The 16209-nt window shown below is 41.1% G+C and overlaps 1 protein-coding gene and 1 non-coding gene across 5 annotated transcripts in view; one reads left to right on the forward strand and one right to left on the reverse strand.

Moving 5' to 3' along the window:
• Nucleotides 1-437: 437 nt before the first annotated feature.
• The window catches only part of CTNNB1 (catenin beta 1), a 42290-nt gene continuing 26518 nt past the window's right edge, over nucleotides 438-16209 (reverse strand). For 2 of the 4 annotated variants that reach the window (XM_067753982.1, XM_067753985.1), the window contains 14 exons: nucleotides 13958-14018; nucleotides 13290-13517; nucleotides 12829-13082; nucleotides 12459-12697; nucleotides 12169-12370; nucleotides 10892-11036; nucleotides 7368-7471; nucleotides 6949-7287; nucleotides 6512-6670; nucleotides 4893-5012; nucleotides 4116-4266; nucleotides 3907-4028; nucleotides 2750-2810; nucleotides 438-1735 (listed from right to left, as the gene is read on the reverse strand). In XM_067753982.1, the coding sequence (XP_067610083.1) occupies nucleotides 1527-1735; nucleotides 2750-2810; nucleotides 3907-4028; nucleotides 4116-4266; nucleotides 4893-5012; nucleotides 6512-6670; nucleotides 6949-7287; nucleotides 7368-7471; nucleotides 10892-11036; nucleotides 12169-12370; nucleotides 12459-12697; nucleotides 12829-13082; nucleotides 13290-13517; nucleotides 13958-13970 (2346 nt within the window). In that variant the 5' untranslated portion in view covers nucleotides 13971-14018 and the 3' untranslated portion in view covers nucleotides 438-1526. The remainder of the gene's footprint in view (nucleotides 1736-2749; nucleotides 2811-3906; nucleotides 4029-4115; nucleotides 4267-4892; nucleotides 5013-6511; nucleotides 6671-6948; nucleotides 7288-7367; nucleotides 7472-10891; nucleotides 11037-12168; nucleotides 12371-12458; nucleotides 12698-12828; nucleotides 13083-13289; nucleotides 13518-13957; nucleotides 14019-16209) is intronic. The other 2 variants (XM_067753984.1, XM_067753983.1) reach the window with 2 other exon arrangements.
• TRNAR-CCU (transfer RNA arginine (anticodon CCU)) lies at nucleotides 8527-8599 on the forward strand. Its single transcript has one exon. It is a non-coding gene; the product is annotated as a tRNA-Arg (tRNA).

Here is a 16209-nt window from a genome sequence, read left to right on the forward strand (position 1 = left end):
TTACCTTAAAGGAATGAAACCATGTGATGGAGTCTGGGGTGGGGGATGCCTATTGGGCAACACAGGACAAAACTGAAAGCCAAAGAACTAGATGCCTTTAGTCACGTGGGCAGGATTATACACATGGCTGCAGCCAGGATGAAGGAGTCTTGGCCATAGGCTCTAAGCCCAGAGTCCTTCAGTTGGAGACGATGGACTCCCCCCTCTTCTTACACAAGCTCAGAATCAACGTTCAAGGCTGAAACACTTTTGGTGCAATTTAACCCAGGGATAAGTGCTAAAGAGGCTTGGCAAACAAACAATTCCGTCTACTAGCAGTAAGGCTCTTTCCATCATTACTTAAGTTTATTCAACTTCATCCTGAGGAAGACACATAGTGAAATAATTTATTACCCTCGCAAACCACTAAGTGACAAGGAAAAAAAGGTGACACAATCGAATGAATTAAAAGTTTAATTCTGAACCATTTTTATAACCGCATTTTCTCTTGAAGCATTGTATCACCGCAGGTTACAACAACTTTGGGATAAAAGGCAACTGGTAAACTGTCCAAAACAAGGTTCCAAATAACACCTCTTACTGATTTACCCTACCCATACATATCCCAAATAAAGTTTTTGATCAAAAACATGAAATAGATCCACCTGCTTATTTTAAGCATATTAAAAAGGAAACTAATTGGACCATTTCTATTTGTCTATTTTATACAAAAAGGCTACACAATGTTACACTTTATTCAGATTACAATTAGAGTGATTATGAATTAGTGTTCTACACCATTACTCAATTTTTAAAAATTAGAAATTGCTGTAGCAGTATTCACTATAACTTAACACTATGAGAGACTTAAAAAACTAACAAACAGTTACTGCAAAAAAAAGAAAAAAAGAAAAAAAAAGCTACTTCAAAGCAAGCAAAGTCAGTACCATTACAGATATTTTAAAAAAAATTTTAACAAGCAAGGCTAGAGTTTGATAAATTCCATCTTGTGATCCATTCTTGTGCATTCTTCACTTCTTGAGTCACTCCCAAAATCCATTTGTATTGTTACTCCTCGACCAAAAAGGACCAGAACAAAAAGTTTACTTCAATTGTTCCCATAGGAAACTCAGCTTGGTTAGTGTGTCAGGCACTTTCTGAGATACCAGCCCACCCCTCGAGCCCTCTCAGCAACTCTACAGGTCAATCACAATGCAAGTTCAGACAATACAGCTGTATAAAGAGAGAAAGGCTGCTATTAATGTTTAGAACAGCAAATGTTACTCATTTGAGTATTAAGTTGCAAAAGCTGTGGCAAAAAACATTAAAGTTAATAACTTCCACACATGACCACGTTAACAAACCAGAAATCTGAGAACATTCACATGTTCCAAGACATCTCCTTTCAATGTATCTTTTTTTGTGGCAGATTTACAAATAGGCCTAAACCACTCCCACCCTACCAACCAAGTCTTTCTGAAGTTCTGTAGGCAGAGTAAAAGTATTTTACCCAAACTGGCTTTTTTAACTTCTTACCTAAAGGACGATTACAGGTCAGTATCAAACCAGGCCAGCTGATTGCTGTCACCTGGAGGCAGCCCATCCATGAGGTCCTGGGCATGCCCCAGATCTGGCAGCCCATCAACTGGATAGTCAGCACCAGGGTGGTGGCCGCCCATCTCATGCTCCATCATGGGGTCCATACCCAAGGCATCCTGGCCGTATCCACCAGAGTGAAAAGAACGATAGCTGGGATCTAGGAGAGTCAGGGGTAGCAACGAAATGGGTAAGGGAGAGAGAGAGAGAGAAGACATAGAAGTGAACACTAAGGTTAGGGACATCCAAGGGCAGCAAGCTTGTCAGAAAGCGCTGCTTTCTAACCTCTTCAGCGTCTGGCTTTCTTCAGCTAAGTGCCAGTGCCAGGCCACCCACGAGGCCACACAAAGCCTGTTTCCACCAGAGGCAGACCAGCAGGTTCTAGTCCTGAGCCTCTGGCATTTACCCAGGCAGGGACAGGTTCCTGAGGGGGGAGCAGCAGCAAGCAATCTACTGTGTGTGACACCTAGGCATCAAGGAGTCATGGCAGGAGGTGAAGGCAATAACAAGGAGGTCTGGCAACTAATCTATTTGTTAGAAAGTCCAGGCGACACCCACAAAAGAAAACGTGCCAGTTTCCAATGAAACCTTTATATGTTTTGTATTAAGGGTTAACATTTACATGTACCTGTGAAAGGTAAGAAGCTTATAAGCTTTAGTGGTTAACTAGGAAAAACCAGGTAAGATTACAGCTGTTAGTGGTCTACCCCTAATTATGCTCCACTCGCCACTACCCAGGTTTGAATTGTATTTTTAGAGTTTTCTGCAAAGCTAACTATGTAAATACCCGTCCCAGAGCTGAGCTTGGGGACAGAAGTTTCCATACTCTCACTTCCTGGGTGGGTTGTAGACACAGGTATTATGGGTTCTCTGAACAAAAAAAACTGAATAAAAAGCCAGGCGACTTGTAACATCCTGCACTGCACCGCGGAGGCCTAGCAGTAGTGATACATATTTATTGGTGTGATCCTACTGCTTGCTCAGTGTGTGGCTCAGAATTCCCTGTGCTCCAATAAAGATACTGTTGCTGACTCTAGAATTTAAGAACTGCCTTTAATTGCTACCACTACTTTCCTGCCAACACTGGTTTCCCAGATGAGCAAACCAGCTCTTTTGATAAAGCTTTGGACCTTTAGCTTGATCTGGAGATAATCAAGAAATGTGAGACACATACCATCCTGGCGATATCCAAGGGGTTCTCCCTGGGCACCGATATCAAGTCCAAGATCAGCAGTCTAGATAAACAGGTATAAAGCAAAGAAGCAAAATGAAAATTCTCAACTCAAAGCATACTGTCCAATATTTTGAAAACATACTTATTTTCAGATTATGAAAAGAATAAAGAACTCAAACATTATAAAAATACTTAGAAAATGCAGAATTATTTTGAAATACAGATGTATACAATACAGAAATACTTCAAACTCTACCCTTCAAAGATACCTAGAGATACCTAGAGAAACATGTTTTCCCATTGCACACAGTATTAAAAATACTAATTTATTCTTTCCACAAGTATACATTATTAAGTACTTACTACGTGCCAGGCACTGTTCCTGGTGCTAGAAATATAACAGGAAACAAAACAGGCAAAGTGTCTACCCCCAAAAGGAGCTGCTGACAGGATATGTTATATGAAAAGACTTTTAGAGCCTGCGCAGCTAGAAGAACAAAGTTGCCATTAACTGTGAGAGGAGAGGTCTGGAGAAAGGGAGTGGGTGAGGACGTTCAGAGCTCAAGATGGAACATATTAAGATTGCCTACTAAACAGCCAACTAACATACTACTCACTGTTGGGCAGTTTGCTTTATTTTTTTTCCACCTAACAATATACAGGATCTTTCTCCTTTCATTCAACAAATATAATTCACTTTATGACTATGTACCATAATTGAAAAAACTTTCAGGGTGGTTCTACTGTTTCAATGAACAACTGTACTGAGGACAAATACTGAAAAAATTAATAGAAATTCAAGTAGAAAAGTAGGTGAAAAATTGAGCATTTTTTAAGAAGTACTGATAAACCGACCTCCAACTAACAGTGGTTAATAGACTGCCTCTTTCCTAACAACCTTTTGAAAAATGTTCTTTAATCTGCTAACTTTTTCATCTGTCTCCCTTGGAAATTCTAACTTGTTTGTTCTGAATAGGCTGTTTTTAAAGCTGTAGTTTTTCCTCACAGCAGTTGCTAAAAGAGTGTAAGGAATGAATATTCAAGCCAAGGACACAGTCAGTGCAAATGAACGTGTACTGAGTGGTTTGAGAGGAAACCACAAACCGCCTTATACCTGCTCTAGCAAACAGCCAAATAAACGTGCTCACGCTGCCTACCTCATTCCAAGCCATTGGCTCCGTTCTGAAGAGAGAACTGGTCAGCTCAACCGAAAGCCGTTTCTTATAATCCTGTGGCTTGTCCTCAGACATTCGGAACAAAACAGCAGCTGCATATGTTGCTGGGAGAAGGATGGAATAAAGGTCCTTGAGGAGAAGCTGGGGGTCACTGTACACAACCTAAAGGCTCTGGTTCCTTTCCTACTTACCCACGCCTTCATTCCTAGAATGAAGTAATTCTGTCAGAGGAGCTGTGGCTCCCTCAGCTTCAATAGCTTCTGCAGCCTCCTTGTCCTGAGCGAGTTCACAGAGCACCCCTGCAGCTACTCTTTGGATATTTTCAATGGGAGAATAAAGCAGCTAAGGAGAAAACATACACCCAAAACCTAATTAAGCCTAAAGTTAAAACATGACAAGCACCCACTGCACTGTAAACATTCCCAATTCAGAGTGTAAGCGGTATTTGTACTGCTTGTATTAAATCATAAACTCTAAATTTATGTTCTTGAGTGATGCTCAGGAGCAATGGTTTTCTAGAGCATTTTTAGCTATGAACCTTTTCTTCAGAGTTTTATTCAAGCTAAAACTTGGAAGACCCAGAGGTGGCTGGAGGCCTGTGCTCTAGCAGCCCAGACCAGCTTTCGTCCCTTCAAAACTGAGCAACCCTAAAGGTGGAGTAGAAAGTCTCCTTCCTTTCTTGAGGTTCTAGTCCCAGTGTTTCTCCTTCTACTGCCCAAGAAAAACGAAGGGAATTTTTCATAAATGTATTCAACTAAAAGGACATGACACGCTGAGATTCTATTTTTTATACTTTGAACAGGAAGCATGGGCAGTACTGCCATTTTAGAAATGGTGATAGTAGATGAAAAATTAAATGCTGGTGCCCCTATTTTGGTCTCTAATTTCCTGATATTTTGCTTATCTTTAAAATCCTGAAATTCTACTGACACACAGAATCTAGAACACCTCACTTAAAAGCAACATACCTGCACAAACAATGGAATGGTATTTAGGCCTCTGATAACAATTCGGTTGTGAACATCCCGAGCTAGGATGTGAAGGGCTCCAGTACAACCTTCAACTATTTCTTCCATGCGGACCCCCTCCTACCAAAAGAAATATGGTTAATAAATAGGGCATTGTCCTCTCTAAAGTTTATATACTTGAAAGGCTTTCTGTTCTGAGTAGCAATTACTAGATTATTCACATTATAAACCCAAAGTTCCCCCGAATTTGCAATTAATTAGTTCAGGAATGAAGGTGGACTCCATTCAGTTGAATGTCACTTTCTGAAAGTGGCCTCTTGTCAGCACTAATTCCAAGCAGCACCCCTCCCCCATCACGGTACTGTGCACAGCAAAGCACAGCTTCAATATACCTCTGAATCCCAAAGATAACTTTCTTACAGTCAGGGCACCAATCACTCTGGGTAAAGGGATATATAAAGAAAAGATACACAAAGATGGGAAAGTAACGTGCAGACTATGTCAGTGTTTTCCTTCAGATGCTCCCTCTATCTTTGTACATCTATGTGTATTTGGTGAAAACTTAGCAAAGTTTTATCACCAACTGCTAAAATTCTACTGAGCTGCCAGTAGAAAATCCACTCACCCCCTCCAAGACTATTCAACTGATAGCCTATACGGGAGAAGGAAGTTAGCTTTTGCAAAATATAACTACAATCTCCTTTCCCTCTATCTGAGTTTTTTAAAAGGTCATAATTCTGCTACTTGCGGCAGCTTTTATATTCAACTTCATTTTTATAAGGACACAAAAGCTCCTTTCTTCCTAGAGAGATTTTAAAAGGTACCCTTTGCATTCTATTAAGCCACCTCATGGAGACAGGCCAACACCAAAAGTAATGAATAGAGAAAGGCAAAGCCTCCTAATGAGTGCATCCATATCACAACTAGCAATCAGAGTCTCAAGATCTGTTCTTGTAAAGTCTTGTTCTCTAAAGTAACCTGATGAAATACGAGAGAATCTTTGAAGGTCTGAGTCTTAAAACACATTCTGAGGAATCAGAAGTGTCTTTAGATACTTGTAATGAAGCTAGTTTTAAGACTGCAAACTTGACATCAAAGTTTCAGGCTAAGATTATAGGTAAAGATCCCAGAAATGCTACTACTTAGTCTTGTAATTTGTTGGCATTCGTTAAGTCGAGGGAAATAGTTTTAAACCACTCTTGGAAGAGCTAGTAAAAGGTACGTTAAACATTTATAGGTAGAACTGCAGTGGGGGATAAGAGACTCTGAAATCAGACAGACTTGGATTCAAATTATGGCTCTGCTACTTCCTAAGGATGTGAACCTTTTGTATGGATTAAATGAGACCCCAAAGCAGTAAATCACACTCCACACCCCCATTGTACGATTGAGGAGGCAACGATGTTAAGGACATGTCAAAGGACATACCACTAGGGGCCACATTACTCCTTCTTATCTTCTATGCAGCCACAGAGACACGTCAGTTTTTTTAGTCAATAGCAAGCAGCCCTTCAGGCAGGCAGGAGGATGGAGGGAGCCAATGACCTCAGTAGTTCAGAATCTTATGGATTTTTGCATTCCTTTTAAATAGCCAGATGTCACTATTAAGATTCACCTACCACAAACTGCTGCTGTGTTCCACCCATAGATGTACGGCGCTGGGTATCCTGATGTGCACGAACCAGCAACTGAACTAGTCGTGGAATGGCACCCTGCTCACGCAAAGGTGCGTGATTTGCGGGACAAAGGGCAAGATTTCGAATCAATCCAACGGTAGCCTGCAGAAAAGAAGGAAGATTAAAGAACTGGCAAACAACTCAACAAAACCATTTTCTTACCCTAAAATTCCTAACACACTACATCTATCACAATCACTTGAAAGCAAAACTGACTACAGAAACACTTCAAACCCTCACCTCCATCCCAGACATATTTCCTATTTACTAAAGCATACAACTCCTACTTACCAATGCCCGGTGCCTAGACAGCCATCTAATAATAGTCAGAGGCAGTTCATTTTCAATTCTGCAACCTTCTACTTTCACTGACAATTTACCTTGATCAGAGGCCAATGGGATGGTGGATGTAGGAGTTTAACCACAACTGGCAGTCCATAGTGAAGGCGAACAGCATTCTGGGCCATCTCAGCTTCCTGGTGTCGGCTGGTCAGATGACGAAGAGCACAGATGGCAGGCTCAGTGATATCCTCCCTGTCACCAGCACGAAGGACAGTACGCACAAGAGCCTCTATACCACCCACTTGGCACACCATCATCTTGTTCTTGTAATTATTGCAAGTGAGATTAGAAAGAATTCCAGCTGCGCAGGTGACCACATTTATATCATCTGAGCCCAGAAGCTGAACAAGGGTCCCAAGAAGACCTTCCATCCCTTCCTATGGAGATTGAAAACAGACGCTCAGGACATATTCAGCTTGACTCTTTTCATTAAGGCACCAGTTTACTCAGAATTTACCTGTTTAGTTGCAGCATCTGAAAGATTCCTCAGAGTCCAAAGACAATTCTGAACAAGACGTTGACTTGGATCTGTCAGATGAAGTCCTAAAGCTTGCATTCCACCTAAAAAGATTTAAAAATATCTAAGGCGATGGCTATTAGCTCACAAGTCGTATCAGTACAAAGTGTCTTCTCTAGTCTTAGAAGGTGTCCCTCTTTATTGCCGAAGCTTATCCCCTCCATCGAAGTCCTTTATTTCCTTTCATTTTCTACAATGCTGCTCAGTTTCCCTTTCTCTTCCAGTTCATCTCACCTAGTGACAATTTCTGTCAAATATCTATTGTTCCTCCCCTGTGTGGAAAAAGCCTTCATTCTCTCCACAGTACCCCTGTAGGTAATATTCCTATTACTTATTTCCTTCATCCAATTATTTCAAAAATATTTAATACCAGGCCCTGTTTTGAGTTGGAGCTATACCAGTGAGCAGAACAGTCTAAAATTCCTACCTTCACAGAGCTCATGGTCTACTTGGAGGCAGACAATAAACAAATACACAACTAGTAAACTAAAACTATACAGTGTGTCAAATGGTGTTAAGTGCTACAAAAAACATAACACAAGACAAAGGAGGGGGCTACATTTTTAAGTAGGGTAATTAGGTCACCTAAGTGTGAGGGTGACATCTGAGCAAAGACCTGAAGGAGTTATGTAAACTCATGGGGTGAGAACAATCCAAAAAGAAGGCACCAGAATGCTTAATGTCTCGGACTGTATAAAAGACACTGACTCAAAAGATGTGCTTCCAAGCTTCGCAACCTTCCATCATTTTAGGACCCTAATGAAGGACGTTTACGCTGGCAGAGGAGTCTAAATGGAAGCTCAACTCCCCACACACTGGCTTAACTTTACCATCTCTCTGCTACCGACATCACTTCTAAATGCAGTGGGATGTACTTTCCCTTGTCTCCTTGTTTATCTTTTCAGGTCTGCTTTATTTCCTCAATTAGGTTAGGTCTACCTGCTATAATTCTCACGGCACCCTGTACTTTTCCCTTCACAGCATTTATCACAACTATAATTTAGCCTACCACCCCTACAGTAAGACAATATCATCCCTATCTCGTTCATTCCTCACAGTAGCTCCAGCTGCTAACAGAGAGCACAAGGCTGATGCTACTTCCCTGGTGGTCCAGTGGCTAAGACTCCATGCTCCCTATGCAGGGGGCCCAGGTTCGATCCCTGGTCAGGGAACTAGATCCCACATGCCACAACTAAGAGTTCACATGCCGCAACTAAAGACCCCGCATGCCCCAACTAAAAGATCCCTGACACCACAACGAAGATCCCACGTGCCGCAACTAAGACCTGGCGCAGCCAAATAAATAAATAATTTTTTTAAAAAAATTAAAATTATATTTAGAAAAAAAAGACTTGATTCCCCTCAGATCTCATTCCCTCCCTCCACTGTTAAGAGAGTGGATCTTAGTTCCAGATGCCTCTCAGAATAGCCTGCGAGACTTAAACACACACATTCTGATTCAGCATGCCCAGGGTAAAAGTCCGGTGCAGATGGCTTAGAGGCACCCCCGCCTCTTCCCTGTAGCCCTTACTCATATACACTAAGAGGGCAACTCCCAAATCTCTATCCCAGCCCAGTCTTCCCTTGCATTCCAGTAGCATACATTGCCAGCTACCTACTGATCTTTAGTCACTTTGAATATGTCAACTCAAATAACATTCATCCTTTGCTATGTATTTTTAATATCTAATGACTTTACTCCTAGAAGCCTGTAACACATCCCAGTGGCCTGGTCTGCTTGCTTTTGGTCATTCGAACTGTCATACGATGCTAGTATTAATATTCCCAACACCTCACTGTGATGCTGTGCCACTGCTCAACAGCCATCAATAGCTTCTCATTATAAGATAAAGACCAGGGACTTCCCTGGTGGTGCAGTGGTTAAGAATCTGCCTGCCAATGCAGGGGACACGGGTTGAAGCCCTGGTCCAGGAAGATCCCACATGCCATAGAGCAACTAAGCCTGTGCGCCACATCTACTGAGCCTGTGCTCTAGAGCCCATGAGCTACAACTACTGAGCCCTTGCACCACAACTGCTGAAGCCCACGCGCCCAAAGCCCGTGCTCCGCAACAAGAGAAGCCACCGCAATGAGAAGCCCACACACCGCAAGGACGAGTAGCCCCTGCTCGCCGCAACTAGAGAAAGCCCACGCACAGCAACGAAGACCCAACGCAGCCAAAAATAATTAATTTTTTAAAAAAAAGAAAGATAAAGACCAAATGCTTTAGCATAACCTTCAGGAGCCCTTTAGGATTTGGATCCCACCTAGTATTTCAAATTGACCTAAGCATTCTACACCTGTGTTTCCAAAGCTGGAATAAAGCATGAATAAACATCTTCCAGGGACCTAGAAACTCCTGCACAATATAGCCCTGCCTGGCTCTAGCTCATTACCCTCATCCTGAGCTATTCATCCCATTTACTCACTAGGTTCTAGTTACACAGACTTTCTCTTCGGCACCTAGAACTCAACAATTTCTTTCCTACCTTCGGGACCATCTGGAAGGCACTTAATCCTTCTCATATAGCTTACACCTTCTCATTCTGCAATTTCACTTAACATCTCCCCCTCTCAAGGAAGCCCCTTCCCTCCCCATTAATTCTGTATCACTATTTGCTTGCTGTTCATTTCTCTTGTAACATTCATTCCAATGTGATCACTCCATCTTTTTGCATATTTTTGTCACCTTCACCACCTATAAGAATAAATACAGGGACCATACCTATTTTGTTATCCATTGTATACCATGTGCTTATTACAGTGCTTGAAACACAGGGGCTGAATATTTTCAGAATAAACAAATGAGCATCAGAATAACCTAGGGAACTTCTAAAAATCAAGATTCCTAGGCCTCCAGTCCCATACATTTCCAGCTGCCTACTGACTCTCTTGTCACCTCAACACTCCAGGGATTCTGATTAAATAAGTCTAAAAATCTGTATTTGTTGCACACATTCCAGGTATTTCTGGAATAGCTGTTATCAAGCCAAGTATTAGCCATCATTTTTTTTTTTTTTTTTTTTTTTTTTGCGGTACGCGGGCCTCTCACCGTTGTGACCTCTCCCGTTGCGGAGCACAGGCTCCAGACATGCAGGCTCAGCAGCTGTGGCTCACGGGACCAGCCGCTCCGCAGCATGTGGGATCTTCCCGGACCGGGGCACAAACCCGTGTCCCCTGCATCGGCAGGCGGACTCTCAAGCACTGCACCACCAGGGAAGCCCCTAGCCATCATTTTTGATGGGTAATATGAACACTGCCTAAACTAGGCTTGCATAGCACCAAAGAAGGTGTCTAGCAGAACATACACTTTGTCTGAATGCAACTTTGGCTTCAAACTGAATAGGACCATCTACTTTCAGCCTGTTAACGTCAGTTCTATCACCCTTTTCCTAAGAAAGGTAATCTAATTAGAACTACACGTGCTGCAAACATGAGAACCCAGAATTGACAAGTATACTTACCAGCTTCTACAATAGCCGGCTTATTACTAGAGCAGACAGAGAGCACCTTCAGTACTCTGCTTGTGGTCCACAGTAGTTTCTCATAGGTGTAGGTCCTCATTATATTCACTAAAGCTTGAGGTCCACCACTAGCCAAAATTATCAGCTAGAAAGATGCATATATATTGTTAGTCATGGAATCTTGATCAAATGCCTGAGAAAAGCTACTATTACCAACCTATTTTATTATACAAAAATTTCAGCCAGCTTAATGACTTAAATATATTCCTGGTCGTCATTAGCTAGACCCCCATACTGGGGCCCTATTTAACCCCTCCTTGTACAACATTTCACTCAAATTCATGCACCCCAGTCCTCCCAAAAATATATAAACTCTGGCCCAGTTTTCTTCTTCCCACACGATCATAGTAAAAGGAAAAACAAAAACAACCAAACACCATGTTGGTATGAAACAGTAATGCCCAGATACACAAGTTACATCAAAGCCAATGTTGACTGAAAATGTGAACCAGAATGGGCACTTAAAAACTCTTAATGATCTGGCTCTTTGCTATTCCTAATCATAACCACCTCAAAAAGAGACAGCATAAAATAGTCATTCTTGCCCTTTACTCCCCCGCACACCCCCACCTCCTGACTCTACCCCGATCTGAAAACACATCTCATCACTTCAGGCCTCTGCTAAAAACTGTTTCCCATTATTCTTTTAACATGTTCCACTAAGCCCTGCAGGATCTGCCCTATCTCAACAGTCTCACCTCACACACTTCCTCTTCCTTACTCTGCATTTCTTGAATTTCCAAACCTTGCCCTGCTCCTCCCTCAGCAGAACTGTCAAAGATGCCATTTCCTCTCCCTAACCTTCATTCACCTTTGATCAATCCCATCTTATCCTCAAGAGCTAAACTCAACTATCACTTTCTCCAAGAAATCTGCTTGAACCCTCAGAAGAGGGTCTGGTTCATTTACATGCTCTCATAGCCCCTTTACTTCCTCCTAACACACGAATTAAATAGTAATTAGGGTATTATTTCAGTGTCTCTCTTCCACCCAAGAATAAAAGCTTTAAGAGAAGCTTGCATGCTATATCCCTATCACCTAGCATTAGTGCATTACATACTGACAACTCAAATATTTAAAGAAATAGAGATGTCCAACTTTTCTAGGATACATACAAAGGGTGAGGCATACAATGAATTTGCCAAAATCCATAGAAGGACATGACATTGGGGGTCTCCCATGCTCCATGACAACCACATTCAGTACAATTCTTTTACCTTGCTTTCTTGATTGCCATAAGCTAAAATCTGAAGGCAGTCTGTTGTAATAGCCAAGAATTTAACATTTGTTTTGTTGAGCAAGGCAACCATTTTCTGCAGCCCGCCAGCTAAACGCACTGCCATTTTAGCTCCTTCCTGATGCAATAAAAGGTTGTGGAGAGTTGTAATGGCATAAAACAATACAGAATCCACTGGTGAACTGGGAAGAAGAAAAAAGTCTCATCAGAAATGTTGTGATTGCACTCTTCTCCTTCTGAGCTTGGAGCATTCTGACCATGTTTTCTTACCCAAGCATCTTCACCAGGGCAGGAATGCCCCCAGACTTAAAGATGGCCAGCAAGCCCTCACGATGATGGGAAAGATTGTGTAAGGTCCCAGCAGTACAGCGAGCCGTTTCCACATCATTTGTATTCTGCATGGTGCGTACAATAGCAGACACCATCTGAGGAGAACGCATGATGGCGTGTCTGGAAGCTTCCTTTTTAGAAAGCTGATGGACCATAACTGCAGCCTTATTAACCACCACCTATAATGTACAGGAATTAAGAGACGTCATTTTCCAGTTTTCAAATACTGATACTGGGTAGATATTATAAGACTACTTCCTTGGGAGTTTCCTTCAAAGCAGATTAAAAAGCTAGCCATGTCACTACTTACCTGGTCTTCATCATTTAGCAGTTTTGTCAATTCAGGGATTGCACGTGTGGCAAGTTCTGCATCATCTTGATAGTTAATCAAATTTACAACTGCATGTTTCAGCATCTGTGATGGTTCAGCCAGACGCTGGACATTAGTGGGATGAGCGGCATCAAACTGTGTAGATGGGATCTGCATGCCCTCATCTAATGTCTCAGGGAACATAGCAGCTCGTACCCTCTGAGCTCGAGTCATTGCATACTGTCCATCGATATCTGGAAAAGGTAAATTCAACACTCACTATCCACAGCTCAGCATTCACCAAGTATTTGCTATCCTAAACAGTCAAGGTGATATTGCAATCACTCCCTTCTCTTTACGACACCATTTTATTTAAGCTATTACACACTAACTTTTATTAGAATAACTATTTAATTCTCAAAACTGCATTCTGACTTTCAGTAAGGCAATAATACTCTTACCAGCTACTTGTTCTTGAGTGAAGGACTGAGAAAATCCCTGCTCCCACTCATACAGGACTTGGGTGGTATCCACATCCTCTTCCTCAGGATTGCCTTTACCACTCAGAGAAGGAGCTGTGGTAGTGGCACCAGAATGGATTCCAGAGTCCAGGTAAGATTGTTGCTGCCAGTGACTAACAGCTGCTTTTCTGTCTGGCTCCATGGCCATGTCCAGCTCCATCAAGTCAGCTATAAAAATCAAACAGCACTAGTATTACTACCAGGGAAATGTTACCTTAATTAGAAAATAAAAATCTACGATATGACTTACTGAAATCTTTTTAGAAATAAAGTCAAGTCTGAAAGACAGCCAAGGATAAGAGAATGATGGCCAGGATCAGCTCAGTGATGAAAACTCTGTACTCTTAGGAGACCACCTAACAGTTACTCACTGAATCAGTGAAGAATGGTACTGCAGCCAGGCTCCAGAAGCAGTCATCCAGCCTAGATTCCTGCTGGTGGCTTGTTTGCTATTTCACCAAGCCATTAGGAGGAGTGAGCAGAAAATGGAGCAAAAGGTAGCCTGACAAGTAAGCAGGGAGAGAGGAAAGCAGGGGAATCTGAGCCAGACTGGGTTAATGGCAATGAAGCAGAGCCCCAATTCAGTAACTAAAGACTATGATACAAACCTTGGGTAGCCATTGTCCACGCAAGACTTTCAAAACCGTAGTATGGTGTACTTCAGAGACCCTAAAAGAATTAATCAAAGTCATTAGGATTTAAAAATTGTTTGACTTTAATACTCGTAAGTCACTAGGATGGCCTGTCAAACATCATGGACTACATCCACAAAAAGCCCCAAGTCGTCTTTTACCATGTGATATAGTGAAACACGGACCTCATGGTCTCCTCCAAACACTTCAACCACAGCTCTATCATTGCCAAACTTCTAAGTGAAAACTTCTCTTTAACAAGCACCTCTTTTCAGGAGAAATATAAATTACAGATAAACAGGATGTCAAAAAAGCAAAATTACTGAAGATGACAAAGAAAGCATAAGCACTCTACTAATGAAAGCCAGGGAGGGGAAAAAAGCTATTCAAAATCAACTCCTCCTTGAGTTCCAAAAGTCCTCTCCTCTCCCTTTTTAATTTCTTTCACTGAAAAATTCATAGGGCTTCTTTGGACAAGAGAGGTCCAGTGGGATTTTAAAAACACCAAATTTTCATTTAACGGGTCAATTGTTACTGTTTTCTTTTCTGATATAATACAATGCCATCTAAAATAACTTCATAAGGTATTTTATGTGTGGTGACTGGATCAGAACAGTAGATTTCAGATTTTGTACTAAGAAGTAAAATTACTTCTCAAATTAAAGTTTGCAACACAAATTAAAAGCACCATTTTAATCAAACTTTTCTAAGTTCAATTTTATAGCAATGATTTATTATAAATACAAGTGAATGCTTTGATCAATGTAAAAATCATTCACATATATATTTAAAAATCTTAGCATCTAATTTATGTCTGCATTTTGGCATTTTTGTGTAATATTCAGGAAAACACTGAATTACACAGGGAGCTATTTGCAAATGAGACCAGTTTAAGGGCTCATGGTCTCTAGATATTCCTAATAACAAAACTTCCTTTATTACATAGTTTGCCCCAAACAAGTTCCTCTTGCACTACAAATTAAAAATTAGATGTAAATTACCAACGTGGACTAAGATATTTAAGTGTGAACTGTGTTTTCTATCAGTGTCCAAAAAAGTTTAAATGTGTTTAATACAATGCAGTTGGAAACTGTACTCTGAAGTCCTATTTTCTCTATGTAAAGGAAGCATGTGTTGATTATTCCTGGATTTGCTCTTCCAAAACTAGATTTTTATAACCACGAAGATCACTTGACACCTAAAGCTGACAAGAGTTGTGGACACAATTGTTTTATCGTCCACAGTAGGAACAACTGACGATTTACTTACAAGGCAAAGTGAAGGACAGAAAATAACAAAGGTGATTCCTGTCAACAAGAAACTTATATTTTAAAATCATGTACTAAGTAGGATTATGTGTTTACTGTTTCGATTCAATAGGATGGGAAGGGGTGTGTAGAAACCTGCACTTTTAATGAACATTCTAAGGATGCAGAAAGTGATCTGCAGACCATATGCTGAGAAATACTATGATGGAAGAAACCCAGGTTCTCTGTCCACTGATGGCTGTATTTTACTTCGCATCTTCTGCCTATCTTTGAGAATGGCTATTTAACCATTTCTCCACCCCTCTGAAAAATGGGTTCCCCACTCCAGCTCCCAATATATTTCCAGGGAAGGGGACTTAAAACATGTTTTACGCTGAGCTTCTCCTCTGGCCAATGCCACAGGACTCAAAAACCAACTAGTCACATCTACAGGTGCAGCTGTTTAACAAGTGCTTTGATGTACCTGGCATCAAGAAAAAAAAAATACAGTGTTTTTTTCCTTGTTGAGACAAAGACAAAACATATTAGCCATATTACTGGGTAAAATCTACTTATGTGGGCTGACCTAGTAACTTGACCAAGATTATAATGATTTTATGGAAAAAAGCAAGTTCATGTTCCAAACTTACAATATCTACTTGCATGTTGGGGACGTCTTAGTACTATTATTTTTTTATAGCACTTTCAAACTTATGCAACATACATAAAAATTATTCTTGCTCTTCACGGCAACCCTCTGAAGTGAGGGAGGCCAAGTGTCAATCAGCAAGTAAAGAAGTAAAAAGTAGGAATGAAAATGGGGATCTACATAAGCAGCAGTATATACCAACTCACCCCTACACTGATCTGCAGACAAATCCAAATTTACCTAAAATTTGAGAAATATTTACTGAAGAAATTGAATTTCCTATCCAGAGAACTACGGCAGAATCTTGCCCCAAAGGAAAGCTTTCCTTATTC

This window comes from Pseudorca crassidens, chromosome 10, assembly GCF_039906515.1.
Source record: "Pseudorca crassidens isolate mPseCra1 chromosome 10, mPseCra1.hap1, whole genome shotgun sequence".
In the NCBI taxonomy this organism is placed as follows: Eukaryota; Metazoa; Chordata; class Mammalia; order Artiodactyla; family Delphinidae; genus Pseudorca; species Pseudorca crassidens.